The 14,770-nt window shown below is 31.5% G+C and overlaps 1 protein-coding gene and 2 pseudogenes across 1 annotated transcript; 1 reads left to right on the forward strand and 2 right to left on the reverse strand.

Moving 5' to 3' along the window:
* Positions 1-218: 218 nt before the first annotated feature.
* LOC115227932 (RIB43A-like with coiled-coils protein 2) lies at positions 219-1,539 on the reverse strand. Its single transcript, XM_029798634.1, has 5 exons — positions 1,423-1,539; positions 1,038-1,313; positions 795-1,007; positions 531-758; positions 219-475 (listed from the first exon to the last, which is right to left on the reverse strand). The coding sequence occupies exons 1-5, from the start codon at positions 1,537-1,539 to the stop codon at positions 233-235; spliced, it is 1,077 nt and encodes a 358-aa protein (XP_029654494.1). The 3' UTR covers positions 219-232.
* Positions 1,540-3,110: 1,571 nt separating this feature from the next.
* Positions 3,111-6,101, forward strand: LOC115227934 (annotated as a pseudogene).
* A 3,464-nt stretch (positions 6,102-9,565) lies between these two features.
* On the reverse strand, positions 9,566-14,567 carry LOC115227935 (annotated as a pseudogene).
* Positions 14,568-14,770: the final 203 nt, after the last annotated feature.

Here is a 14,770-nt window from a genome sequence, read left to right on the forward strand (position 1 = left end):
TTTAGAATTTTACTCTCATCAAAATGAAATTAATTTTATCTCTATATCTTTTTTAATGTCTTAAAAGTGTCAATTATTATTTTTTCATTTCATTTTGAATATTTTTTTATTTGTAACTACAACCTATAGAAAAAAATGGAATTCTATTTTAATAAATTAATTCTCCTGTTCCTATTGAATTTATTAAAAATAGATTAATTAGATGTTAGAATCAATTATTTAAAAGATTAAATTAGCGAGAGGTCGTGTTAAACTGAGAAAAGAATTGCGGTTCATTAGTGTAAATTCGGCGATCCAAATAATCTCTATATCCTCTCTGTTCTAATGCCAGTTGTTGATTTTCTCTGCAGTTTTTCTTGTTAAGTTCAATTTTCTTTCTTTGCTCTTCTCGTTCAATTAACAATGCTGCTCTGTCTCGTGCATTTAGTTGCTCATTCCACATTTCATTTGCTAACTTTTCTTCTTTTTTTAATCTCTAATAAAATTAATATATCGTATTTGTATCAAGAAATTAAAATTTTGATAAATACATTGTTATTTTCCACTTGTTGCTTTCTTATGTCTTCAATATCTTTAATTTGTTTCTCAGACATTCCTTTCCATCGATCTGTTATTACTCTGTTGGGACCAAATGCTGACTGAGCGACTTGAGGATTTTCGGTAAGCATGTCGCTGTTTATTACATTGAGCATATGCGTTATTCTATTGTTGTTTAATTTCTCATTTTCTCTCAAATTTTCATGGTTTTTTTGTTTAGACTAAAACAATTGTACTTTTGAAAGTATTTAATTTACCAATTCTTGATTGTACTTTGTTAGAGCTTCGTTTACTGAACGACGACATTGTTCTTCTGCTTGTGTAAGTTCGCATAATCTGTCATCAAGTTCTTTGATTCTTTGATTATATATTCGATCTGCTTCTTCTTGTCTATTCTTCTCTTCTTGAATAGCGTTCATTTGCTGATTTAACCATTCACGATTTTGTTCTTGTTGGTACAATTTTCTAATCTATTAAAATAATTCTAAATTAAAATTCACATTAGACTCGAGATCTTCTCCCTCAAATTTTTGAATGCTAGCAGGACCACATCGAATGTCGTCATTTGAAATTCTAGCAGGTGTCGACTTTTTGAGGTAATTAGGATCATTTAAGTCCCATTCTCTTCTCGTTTCCGGCTTCTGGTTATTTGATCTGAATTCATTTAATGCCTTGTTAATTGCTTTCTGATTTTCAGATTCTTGCTGTTCATAAATTTGAGAAATTTTACAATTGTATAACAGGTCATTCACTAAAATAACTATACAGAAATTGAACTAAATGCATCATCTCTATCTTTTTCTCTTTTATCTTGACATTTTTTATCTTGAACTTGTCGATCAAGTGCCTCTTTATCAACCTAATGGTATTTTGTTTAGTTAATACTCCTATTGTCCTATATTTAGAGTTGAAAATTCTTGCTTTGCGTTCCTCTTCAAGTCGGCGTCGTCGTTCAATATAAGCAGATTCTTTTTTGTCCAAAGGGACATCAAATTTAAACATTTTAATTCCCTTGGATATATTTATTTATATTTTAAATAATAAAAATTGATATTTAACATATTTTAAAAATAATCATAATTTTTCAGAATAGAAAGTATCACAAAAATTTAAGCCTTTTTTCTCGGTAAGCATGAGGCTTTTCCTTTTTATGCCCCGCAACCACTGAAGGTCGCTTTTTATAGAAGACTTGCATTTATATCCTTTTTGTTGTGATATTTAAGTTTGAGTTTATGGATTACTATCCATATGGCCATGCGGCCAGCCACACCATAAAAGAAAAAATAGATGAAGCAGAGACACATGTCTTCGTTTGGATTAGTGAGTTTCTTGGTAACATGTTCTCTTTCTGCCTTGATCTTATGTGGCTGGTTAAGAGAGATATCAATATGTCATTCTCATCTTGCGGCATGGCTATTGTTGTTGTTCTCGGTAAGCATCGTTACATAAAAAAATCTAGCAAAGAATTTAGTAATTTGCTGATTTCCTTTCTGGTTTTAAAATCTTATCTTCGAAAGAAGGCATTTTTAAAAAATCTTTTTCCGAAATTTTAGTTTAAATGCTTTTATCGAAAATGCAAACATGCAAATAAGGGATATTGAGTCTTCTTTTTTACACTATACGGCTCATCCATACAATTTTTCCATCATTTAATTGTGAACTTTCTTTTTTATTGTAACCTGGTGATCCAGAGTTCAAATAATAATTGAAAAATGCAATAACAATTGAGGAATTAAACTTAATTAGATTTATATGTTTCATTCTCATAGATACAATAAAACATTAATTGTAGTACTCAAACTATGATCACAGAGGTTTTTAGCTATTGTTAATACATTGCTACATCCAGGGATATCTTTGTGGTTAAATAATTTAAAAAATCTTCCTGATTAAAATCGTTATGAAATATTAAATGGGTGTGCCAAAATTATACATACTAAAATATTTTGGCATTATAAGAAAACGTTGAAAACCAGCAATTAAAATGAATAACCGCAAAGTAATATAATTCATAAAGTAAAAAAATAAAATCTAGCACTTTGAAATAGTAAGTTTTAAAATACACCATTTTATACCGTCCTTCTTTGTTTATTTAAAATAATGACGTTTCTGGACTTCTAACACACTAAAAAATAAAGATGATATTCTTAAATTTAATTTCATATTTAGCTGCATTTAGACTTTTATTAAGTTTAATTGAAACAAATATAAACTATAATTTACTTATCGACTTTTAATAAATCTTGTTTAATAGACTATTATAAAGATATTTAATTCCAATCTGTTCCCAATTGAACATAAATTATAGGAAAAAATTAAGATATCAATAGAAGATATCAATCACAGCTCGAAGGAACTATTGACAGCCTTAATCATTTTGTTAAGTTAAGCATTAATCATTTGATTGTTATTATCAGTACATATTAATCAATTTATATTGGCAATTCATTTAGAATGTAGCAAGAATTGGCAGCAGTTGCTTAGCGCTGTATATTAACGTAACTAAGACAATATAAATAATTGTATAAATAGACCGTGCTCCAAAAAAAGTAATTTGGACGCTACATTTTCAAGTTGGCTTAATATGCCCGATGAAGAAAGAAAACTAAGCAAGAGTAGAAAAGAAAGTTTTGAAGAAGAAACAACCCATTTAACAGAACTTCTAAAGGACAAAAGAATTCTTCTGAATTATCCAAATATATTTATACATTTAGAACGTTTGCTTGATGAAGGTATTTAGAATTAATATATTTTATCATAAAATTAGTGATTGTCGATATAAAATATTGATACTAATGCTAATTATAGAGATCAATAGAACTCGCTTGTCCCTACTGAATTATAACAAGAAAACTGTTTTTGATGAACCACTTCCAGAGCAGAATGGGCCTATCGTTACTTTAACAGAAAAAATATTCATTCCAGTGAAAGAATACCCTGAGGTAAAAGTAAATGCTTAAAAAAAGTTCAATTTTGTTGGTAGAATTCTTGGACCACGAGGTATGACAGCAAAGCAATTAGAACGCGATACTTCATGTCGAATTATGATTCGTGGTCGTAGTTCCATGAGAGATAAAATAAAAGTTTATTTTACTTGTCACCAGAATATGTAGCTAGGAAGAGCAACATCGTGGAAAGCCAAATTGGGAACATTTAAACGAAGATCTGCATGTTTTACTTTCAGTAGAAGATACGCAAGCTCGTGCTGAGATGAAAATGGAACGAGCAGTTATAGAAATAAAAAGACTTTTAATTCCTTCTGTACTATAATTATATTTAATAATTTTGTTGCTCGATTATTGATCAGCAACATCAGCTATTATTGATCTATCTAATTTTTAATTTTAGTTGGAGGGTGAGGACGAACTTAAAAAGCTTCAGCTCATGGAACTCGCTATTCTTAATGGTACATATCGCGACGACAACAAAAGCAGTACAATTTGTGTTTTTAATGAGTTAAAGAATCTCTTAATCAATCTTATTCATTCGATTCTTCTGCATCTACAAATCAGCTAATGTTCTCTCCTTTTCAAACAAATTATCCATTTTCAATCTGCTATGCGTCTCCTTCTATAGATACAAAAAATTCTCAACAAGGTCAATCTCCTTTACAGAATCAACAATCTATGGGAATGATGGGGTATATGTCAGCGAGACCTTATATGAATCCTGCTGATTTTTCAACTGTGTTTTATGTGGATCCCTATTCTTCGATTTCCGGATCTGCTTATTTCGACAACGCTCAGTCTTCCTCGGACATAAAACATGCAATAGATCCTCAAGGAGCTCAAGAAAGTTAGATAAGTAATTGGATTTATTTATTTAAATTATGGATATTATCTTTCTTTAGTCATTTAACGAATTTTCTTATATTTTAATGTGACGTAATATGACAATTAAAGTCCATTAGGAATTAGTAGTACAAATAGAATCGATTTTTAAACAAAATGCTTTGTTTAAGTACAAAAATATATTTTTATTTAAACAGATGCTGCTTTGTCACGAGTAGGGCAACCGAAAATGGCACTTAGTTTTCACAAAAATAGCACATTATTTTTATAACTTTTGTCTTCATTTGGATTCTTGTGTTGTTTTGAATTTTTAAGACTTAGTTATAAGCTAACTCCATCTTGAAACAACTAAAATATTAGTAATGACAATATAATTATTTTTGCACTAACGGGAAATTACAAGCTAATTAAATGCACCACGGTTAGTATCCTTACACACATCCGATTCCATCCCTCCTGTTATCGACGCGTACACATTAATGATAGTGATCAGGGAGTTGGGTCTGGTTCCCCATTTTATTTGAAGTATTGCCTATTTTTTAGGTGGTAAATATTTTTTAAGGACACGTCAAACAAAAAACATAATTTACAACGAAGACGTTTCATTGTTAATTAATGAAGAATCGGATATAGGAATCGTCTTCCTATTCCGCACTGGTTTTTTTGTTTCTTGCTATTTTAACATAACCACTCAATCCCCAATTTGGACCCCAACTGTTTTTTTGTGCTTAAATTTGATACCTGTTTTTGATAAGCCAATATTCTTTCTCTTTTTCTATCCCATATCCGACAAGAGTAACCGCATGACTCATTTTTTTGCCACAGTGAGGATTATCATAGACTCCTATTGTGCTGTAAAAATATTAACAACCTCGAGAATAAAATCGAAAGTATAAGCTGATTCGTCTAAATTTTTTTTTTTAGTTTTCTGCTCATTATTAAAACAATGAGGACGTGAAAAGATAGCTAAGCTAATTACTGGCCTCACGAGACACCCGGCCAGCCTCGCGAATGGCGAAGCCGTTCCCTCGGATCACAGCAATCGACAGACGTTCCAGGAGCCAAGAATACTCTCTTTGATCGTGGCTAGTCCTTGAAATCCGTCGGCCGAGCGAGCGAAGGAAGCGGAGTGTCTTGGGGCCGAAAATCCCGGATTCGTCTAAATAAACTGCAAGCGGACCGATTTTCACCAAAGTTTTTAATAATTTTGATTCAGAAGCAGAACGGCTAGCATATTTTGAGATTTTAACTGAATTTTTCTTGTATTTCCATGTATTTTTCTACAATAAATTTCAACTCTGTCACCAGTCCCTCGTATGGGTACTGAGCAGTTGTGCTTATCCCTTTATTGCGAATGATATAATTATAAACATCTTCAACAAATCCACCTTTACATCAGTTATAATTAAGGCAATCGAGCACATTTTGTTAACTAAAACTGGTCAACGTTTTGTTTTGGATTGCGTATGTTTTTGTTTGTGATTCCAAACTGCCAGGAAAATAGTTATTTTTTACAGACCGCCGCGAATATAAAACATGATCCACATTTTTTTTGGTTTTTGACTTTGGTGACTACATTTTGATCTCTCCAATCAAAATGTGGCGGAAAATCATGTTTTTGAGAATCAAGTTCAATTTCTGAAATTTTTTTTTCAAATTCAGTCGTTTCGTGCTGCCACAAATTATATAGTTGTGAGAATTCCTCGTTCGTCTGAAGATATTGTCGATACAAATGAGACCATGTCTGCAAATGAATTGATTCCCAATTTATAAGAGATGCCATTTTTTTCAAATTCTAAATTATGTTGATCTATCAGAGCTAGATTATTCTGGAAGGTCTCGCGTCTTTTGAAAATTTCGTTCTGTCCGTACTTTTTTGCTATAAAATTAAGATGTTTGACAAGCCAACGATATTTTTCGATGAAATTTAGCCATCTTTGATTACTTTTTGAATCGTATAAACTGGTCAAGTTAGTTTCGTGTTTGCTGTTTTTTATTCTTAGCCTCTGAACGACATTTTTTTGTGAAAATGAGTCCTAAAATAAGTAGATTCATTGACAAGAAATAGGTTGAATATTAATAATTAATTCCACTTGGATATTGTATTAGTTTTTTGAAAAACTGAAGAAAAAATAAATCACTAAATACAGATGAAAAAAATAATTTGTTCAAGTTTTCTAAAAATCTGTAATTTTTTCATTTTTTAGATTTATTTGAACTTTGCGTTGCAGATTTTATCGAGTTGTATTTTGACCTTCATATTCTAATGTTCTCGTTTTTGTCAAAAACCAATGATGGAACAAATGATAGAATATTTTTAACGTAATTAATATTTATTCAAAATTTTGCTTTTCCGGAGCTACTAATTCAAAAAGGCATCAAATTTGTTTATTAAAAAATTTATTTGATAACTTTGGACCTCCTCAAATATTAAAATCAAAGGTAAATGATTAAAAAATGAGATAGTTACTTTATTATGTCAAGAATTCAACATTTTTCAAAGGTTTAATCGCCCAAGACACACTCAATCACAGGGTCAAATTAAAAGGTGTGATCAAACAAATTTATTTTAGACGTTAAAATTAAAAGTATTTGCAGGGGTACAAAAAAGAAAACGATATTTAAATCATGGATCAATAGAAGTTGAAAATTTTAATGAAAATCCAAAATATTTAAATTGAATTGAATAAAAGCCGTCATTTATGACAAACTTAACCACGTTGTGCACGTTAAAATTCGCTCATTCAAATATGAGATGTCATTCAGTCCAAGTCCCACGGTAAAGTATTATCGTTCTAATGTAAAATCATAAAATAGGTTAAATACAAAATTTATCCAATATAATGCAAGATTTGTACCAAATTAAGACATTCAGATTTTATAATAAAATTTATTATTATAAACTAAGCCCAATTCGAGCTAAGATCTATATAGAACTGTTATATTCATTGTAAGATTTTCATGCCTGCATAAACATCATAAAATCAATGAGATAAAAATATTTCTAAAAAATAGTACAGAAATTATTATATTTGAACCAAGACTAATTGAACTCGCCATAATTAACCTTAAAGAGTTTATTCCAAACAAAAAATAACGAGAAATGGTCAAATTATTCGATAACCATCTGACTCTCAATCGAATACTCAATCACCTCTGTCTTGAGTACCGAAGTTGTGGAATCCGGATAAATCAAAGAATTAATTCTACAAATAAATAATATAACAAACATGGAAGGAGCCTGTTTTCGAAATCCCCTGATAAGCCGAGACCCTTCATTAGTAATAATGCAAATATCAATATCATTTCCCGACCCCAAATCCAATTTGCGTCCAGCATCCACTGCCAACGTCGCCAACTTAATCGCGTCATCTTCGCTCATCGTCGGGGAATATGAGGCCTCCAAAACAGACACAGCGGCAAGTGACCCCGACCCTGAATACAAACTAAGGTCACTCCAAATTAACCATAGGCACCGAATGGAGTCGAAGAAGTGTACCCGTTGTTGCTTATTCGGTACAAATGACTCCCCCGAGAATCGACGCCTCCCATAATCAAGTGACAGCCCAAATACCCCTGGTAACTATACAACTTGAAAATAGTTCATTCACTTGAAAAGATGGCGACGAAACATTTCCCTTGCAGTACAAGCGAGAGGGGGCCTTCTTGTTGTCTGGGAATGTAATTCAAGCTGAGTCTTTATGAAATGAGGAACTTTGTCTAAATCGGCTGCCACTCCAGCTCCGGCAACACTAAAGTTATATTCTGGTGGGCCTACTATATTTTATCGGCGACTGGGACTATTTTTTGTGTGTGCTTATTGGCAATGACTGAGCCCATGGTTGATCTCGTGTCTGCGGCTAATATTACACCGCCCTTGAAGATTGGTTTTGTTAATTATACTTTATATATTAATCCACACACCGTTGTTCCGTGTTTATATTTTAATGGTTCCATTCCAAGTTTATCACATAAAGCAGAATGACTGGAGTTATATTATTAAAACTACATTTTAATTTGTGTATCTAGCATGATGGCAACAACAAAACCACACCGGATCAAGAAATTTGAATTTTAACAAATTAATTTAAGCAATTTGTGAATAAAAAAATAACAAATTAAAGTCCACTTTATCGAACAGCTGGAAAAGACATTGAAACTAGCCTACGGAGTACAATCCGATCCTATCATCCAGATGGTCTTGGAGGAAAGTTGTGCCGAGTAATTATAATTGGAGTTAGAAAGAGACAATTCAATGCCTTATTTTTATTTTTCCATTAATTTCTTGTTTTTTGGGTTTTTCTTAAACAATAAAAATAATTCAATTAAAAAATTAAAGTCCAATGAAATATAAAAATTATAAAACTACATCTTAAAAGTATTGATTTAAAATTAATTTCAAATCAAAAATTTTTTCGTATAAATATCAGAAAATACATAATTTTTTGAATGCATAATTGGCAATTCATAAACAGAAACAACTTCTCCGGAAGCTATTTTTAACATTAAAAAATAGAAAAATGAAAATCTGGTTTTTTAATTCAAATTGACAATATTTTTGACTCTTATACTAAAGGGAAGTGCTACAACAGTAGGGATTAGAGAGAGCAACTAATTGTAAAAAGTCGACAATTATGCTACCAGTCGATTAAACTGAAAATGGACAATAAATCAGAAATAATTAGAAAATTTGGATCGAAATTAAGAATTGGACAAATCACGCTGATAATACTTTTTAATAATATCATGGGGAATCCTCTTAAGCATTTCTTTAGGAAAAATTCCAAGTAGCCTCCAGCCAATACCCAATGACTCAAATATAGTTCGATTGTCATATGCAGCTACAAATATAAACCGTCAATCACACCCTGAGATATGAACTGTCGTTCAAATTTCTCAAGAAACTCCAAATACAACAAATCCTCTTCATTCAGAGCTTCCTCTCCAACCACAGCCTTCATGGAATGAACATCCTTTCCAATTGCATAACAGGCGTACATCAGTAATTTGCCAACACCAATTGATTGGAAACGTCTGCGTGGTCTTCCCTCGTCATGTCTTCCCCAATGGCTGATTTCATAAGTCGGGACAACGAGGGAAGTACGTTTATCGGTGGATAGACCTGTCTGTATAAAGCTGTCTGTCGACGTATATTTGTCCCTCGGTGATATAACCAGTCAAATCAGGGATCGGGTGAGTTATTTATTCTCTCAATCCTTTAAAATGTCAAAAAGAGTCTACGTGGGATCATTAGCCAGATTTAGAAAGAGACAAACATTTTGCATGGTCCCGTTCTGTTCGAAATCGTTTTTAAAAAATCTTGCGGTCTCCATGTTGACTCCCATAGCGGCAAAAACAATCGCAAAGTTATCTTCGTGGCCGTCTATGACCCCCTTACTCGATTTAAATAATACGAGCCCGGCCTGACCACGGATTTATTGGCCGACCTACACTTATCAGACAGACCACAACCTTGAATATCCAAATATTCATCAGCAATCACTCTCGGTCCTCGGTCGATCGGCTTTCCAGAACCATTGAAGACCCTGCCTTGGAAAAATATTGCAAAACTAAGAAACCAAGCATATCTTCAGAAACCGCCATCGAAAAAATATCGCCAGTAAATTCACACGTGTGGAGTGTCAATACCAGAAGTGCCTTCAAAAACCTGAAAAAGAAGATTTTTGAGGGATTACTTGAACTACTGCTTTTGAATCCTTGATCTCCAATACTTGACCTGATCTAACGAAACCGTCTTGAAGTTTAATTTTTACGATTTCTGCGGAATGTGGGAATTTAACTTAACGACGTGGTTCAGGCCAGCGTGTCTCGGGATACGCCCGTGCTTAAGCGGCACGAAAGGGGGTGGAGACCATCGGGGTCAATCATGTGATAATAAAAAAATTGACGAAGATAGATGAAAAAATATTTTTTTAGAAAAATTTTGGGCGATTGATTATCATGTTTTATATTGAATGATATAAATTACAGATTTTTTACATCTGACGGATCAATAAGACAGGCGACAATTTTGACATTCCATTAAAGCAATTAGTGACGGATTTGTCCTTCATCACATACATATTGTATCACATGTTAATTTTAAATCCAATAAAAATGCCACAATTAAAATCGAGCTGACATACAATTTGGCAGTAATTCTTTTATCCAATGAGTTTTAGTCATTTCTATTTAAAAAGATATTTTGAAGTGCTAAAAAGTCAATTAGACAAAAATTATTTAGAGAACACTCGGGTGTCAGTTTGATTGTCACTTCTCAGTATTAAGTGATTTCTGGCATAATAATGATATTAATGAAACTTTGATGTCATATATAAATTAATAACTAAACATATTTTACTAATAATATTAGTCGAATGGTACCAAATTTCAATGTTTTTAATGTGCAAAATTCTATTTATGGCTAAAAATAATTTAGATTTTTTAAATTGAGAATTACTTGACATTGATATAAATGCTTTACGTTCAGTTAATAATCAATTTGCGCATTGTGTATCTATAATTTCTAGAACACCGTATTTTGAATCACATTTTTAATATGGATTCAACAGAAATTTTTTTAAATAAGGTTTAACATTTTTTCTAGCAGTATTAAAATAACTGTCCATGTTTACTTTAAACATATAAATGATTTTAATATTATATAAAGATTATAATCTTAAAAATGTGGTTTATCAATATTGTTTGATTTAATGTTAAATTCTCGCCTTAAATGTAGACAAAAATTATTTTATTAGATTCAACTATTATCTAAACTATAGAGAAGTAATCTCATTTTTTGATATTTTTTTAAAAAATATAGAGTTAAATACCATAATTTAAAATATTTTTACCCCATATGCAACTTAGCAATAGATCAAACTTGTAAATGAATTTAGTATATCGTATATCAATTTTAAATTATTAATTTGCTTATGTCGCACAATATTTGCTATAAAGTTGATATTATTTTTATATAAATATTCAAGAACTTTATGAACTCATGCTCGCTTTGTACCTGCCAGAAATTCGTATGTAAATCTACTTGGAATCGTAAATGTGATTCTTGTCATCATTTCTTGATCTGTCATGGTATGACTTATATGCTGAAGTTGACTTTGTAGTAAAATCTAACGAACGTCAATTATCTCAAATCTATATCGGAATTTTTGAAGCTATTTTATACAAGAACTATCAAATTCCAACGTCATTACAACAATTTGTTCAATTGGTTGCCACACTTCTTCCAGGAAATCAACTCGGCGAAAAGCTCAATATTTTGGGTTGGAGTTTGGAGAATTTTAATAGATATTCTAAAGTTATTCAATGTTATAATAATTTTAGAATATTGAAGGAGTTGAAAACGAGCAAAGCAAAATATCAAAAGAAGAAGAAAACTTTATTTTATTAAAAATTCAAAAACTTTATATAGATCATAGCCAAGCATATACCTCAAAACAGTACAGACTAAATGATTCCAGGAATACCCAACATGCAACGTTCAACGTTGAAAATTTATATCAAAATAATTCTCCAATTTTAGGAATGTTTATGTACTCTGTCTTTCAATATCAATATGAGCTTTATATGCGTCAAGTTTATGAAAATTTCACCAAGCAGATGCAAAATTTTGTAATACAGAAAGCATTTTCACAAGAGCAGTTAATCAATAGCTACGCAGAAAATAGTGATAAATACACTCGTTCAAATATTACATATACATGCCAATCGGTTACCCCGGAAATAAGAAAAAATATAAAAACCAAAGAAAATTTTTCATTCCAACAAAATTTTTATGGAGGTATCATAACTGAACAAAACGGAAAGAAACGAGTTCTCTGTAGCAAATGTGGAAAGACATTTTGCGACCGAGGAGCTTTAAAAATACATGTGAGTGCAGTCCATTTGTGTGAATCTCATTACTGTACTGTACCTGGCTGCAAAATGAGCTTTTCTTCCAGAAGAAGTCGGAATAGACACAGTGCTAATAAAAATCCTAAATTGCATTGTTCAACGCGTTTTTTGAGGAAAAAGTCAGAAACTCCCCTAAGGGATATCACCAAAATGATTTCAAAATCAGATTTATCATATCAAAAAATGTGATTGTCTATATTTCTAACATTTCATTCAAATTATATACTAGTGAATTTGTTTTCTTATTTTTACTATCGAAAAATTAGTTGTTTTTATCGAATTACCACTTTAAAAAGGTTCAAAGGGATTAGATTTCGCTACCTCAAAGACCTCACTTCTCGATTTCTACCAACCGTTGTACAATTTCTAATTTCTAAATTTGGAAATTTAGTTCTAGGAAAATCTGAAGTTAGAAAATTTCAAATTTTTCACGCTTTGCAAAAATATTTGGTTATCATGCGATCTATAAAGTTTGCGTTTCTCTCAATGTCTGTTCCACTTAATTAACATAACAATTTCCCATTAGAAATACGAAAGACAGGACAAGTAACATTTCGTGATTCCAACACGCAGGAGAAGACTCCTCATTTTGACCCGATTTTCCTCACGAGTACCCACGCAAGCGCGCAGTGGTTGTGTGGCCTTGACTTCGTTTCTTCATCTGATCGTCCATATAGCATCAAGACATCATCCATGCTCGTAGGAGTCGACAGTTTGCCTTTTGTCCAATGCTCCGTGATTGTTACAGCTTTTTTCAGGCTCGCCTCAATCCTCAGTTTATTGGACCAGGAAATGGAGTTGACTCATCGTGCAATAAACAAGGCACGATGTACTGGTTTATAGACATCCAAGTACTGGATGCTTTCAAACTTTTAAATTCGAGAGAGACACTTCAATACGTTGGTCTTCTATCGCATTTTGTTAAGATGTCCACGTGTGGAGAGAAGAACATGTGAGCATTGAACGTAACTCCTAGAATTTTCAGAGTTCGGCAAAACAGAATTTCGTTGTTGTTCAAGGTAGGAACCACTGATTTCTTCCCATATCTTTTGTTTGAGGCGAAGAAATTAATTTTACTAATATACGTGATTTTGGGTCAATAAACAAATAATGATTTATTCCTCTAAAAATATCTTTGTAATAGTTTATAAATTTATAATCAATATTTATTGCAAGAAGTTTTTTACTTACGAGATAAAATTTCTCATTTCTTTTATTTTTAAGTATTTAAATCTGATAAGAATGAGCTATTGAATTTAGTTAAATATTCAATTAGTAAAAATTCAGCTTTTATATTGACATCAAATCGATGTAATATGTAAATATTTGTCTTTAATATCATCTAGAATAATTAACATAGCACTATTACATGGAATAGAAACCGAGCTTCCCTGTTCCATTAGCATCAAGTAGAATTCAAAGAAAAACTGCGCATAAAATTGATAAATCACGTTAAATAACTATTTATTGTTCTATTTTATAAGTTTGGTACTTTTTATTTTATTTTCACAAACTTGTTTTTGAATAAATTACTTGTTTTAATCTTATTTTTGAATTATTTACAGAAAAAATAATGTGGAAATTGTTTATATCGACTACTGCCTGTGTAATTATAGCGGCACAACAAAGAAAGCACTTAATGCCGAAGACTTTGAAGTTTAATGTACGCTCATTCTTTAAATTAATTACCAATTCGCTTGATACCTACTTAAACTAATTCTCCGCAATGTTGCCACTAATTCTATTCAGGTACGGTTTGGTTATACTTGTTTATCATTTATACATCGCGTAGTGTTAAAACTATGATATTTGGTTGGTTTCTTATCATTTATTACATATTAAAATTAGTATACATTGCATACAATTTGTATTGTTTTTTTACTGATTGCTGGAATCGATTTTTATTTCATTGTTTTTCAACATTTCAAAGCTTTTGACCATAATAATGCGTCGCTTTAAGGATTATATTGCTGACAGCGTTAGCATGGTTGATCTAGGAAACTCCATGTTTGTTTTGTGTCGGATTATTATATATTAAAATAGTATATTTTAATAATTTATTATTATTACTGGATCGGCTATTTAATACTGATGATGCCTCTTTTAGTGGATTACAAATCAAATGGATAACGGCGCTGAAATCACCTCAGTGAAAAATAACGAGCCTCCTCGGTTCAACACTTTTGATGAACTACTCAAAAACTCGAGGGATTAATGGCATTTAAGACATTCCTTGATAAGTTACACCTTGGAGACTGTCTTGACTTTTATTTTGCTTGTAAAGGAATTATCAAAATCACCGAACCAATTGCTTTTTACAACCATGTTAAATCTCTTTATCATCGGTTTTTTATTCGCGAGAATATTTCTTGTCTTTCTCCTGAAATGGCTAGTCGGATATATCTAAGTGTCAATATGAAGGACAAATCTGTTGAATTTAAGAAATTATTCAAAGAAGCTAAATCTGAGACTTACGTTTTTTTGAAGGACAATTATTTCCGGATTTTCCTTTTATCTCCTGAATATCT

Source organism: Octopus sinensis, unplaced genomic scaffold (assembly GCF_006345805.1).
Source record: "Octopus sinensis unplaced genomic scaffold, ASM634580v1 Contig08735, whole genome shotgun sequence".
In the NCBI taxonomy this organism is placed as follows: domain Eukaryota; kingdom Metazoa; phylum Mollusca; class Cephalopoda; order Octopoda; family Octopodidae; genus Octopus; species Octopus sinensis.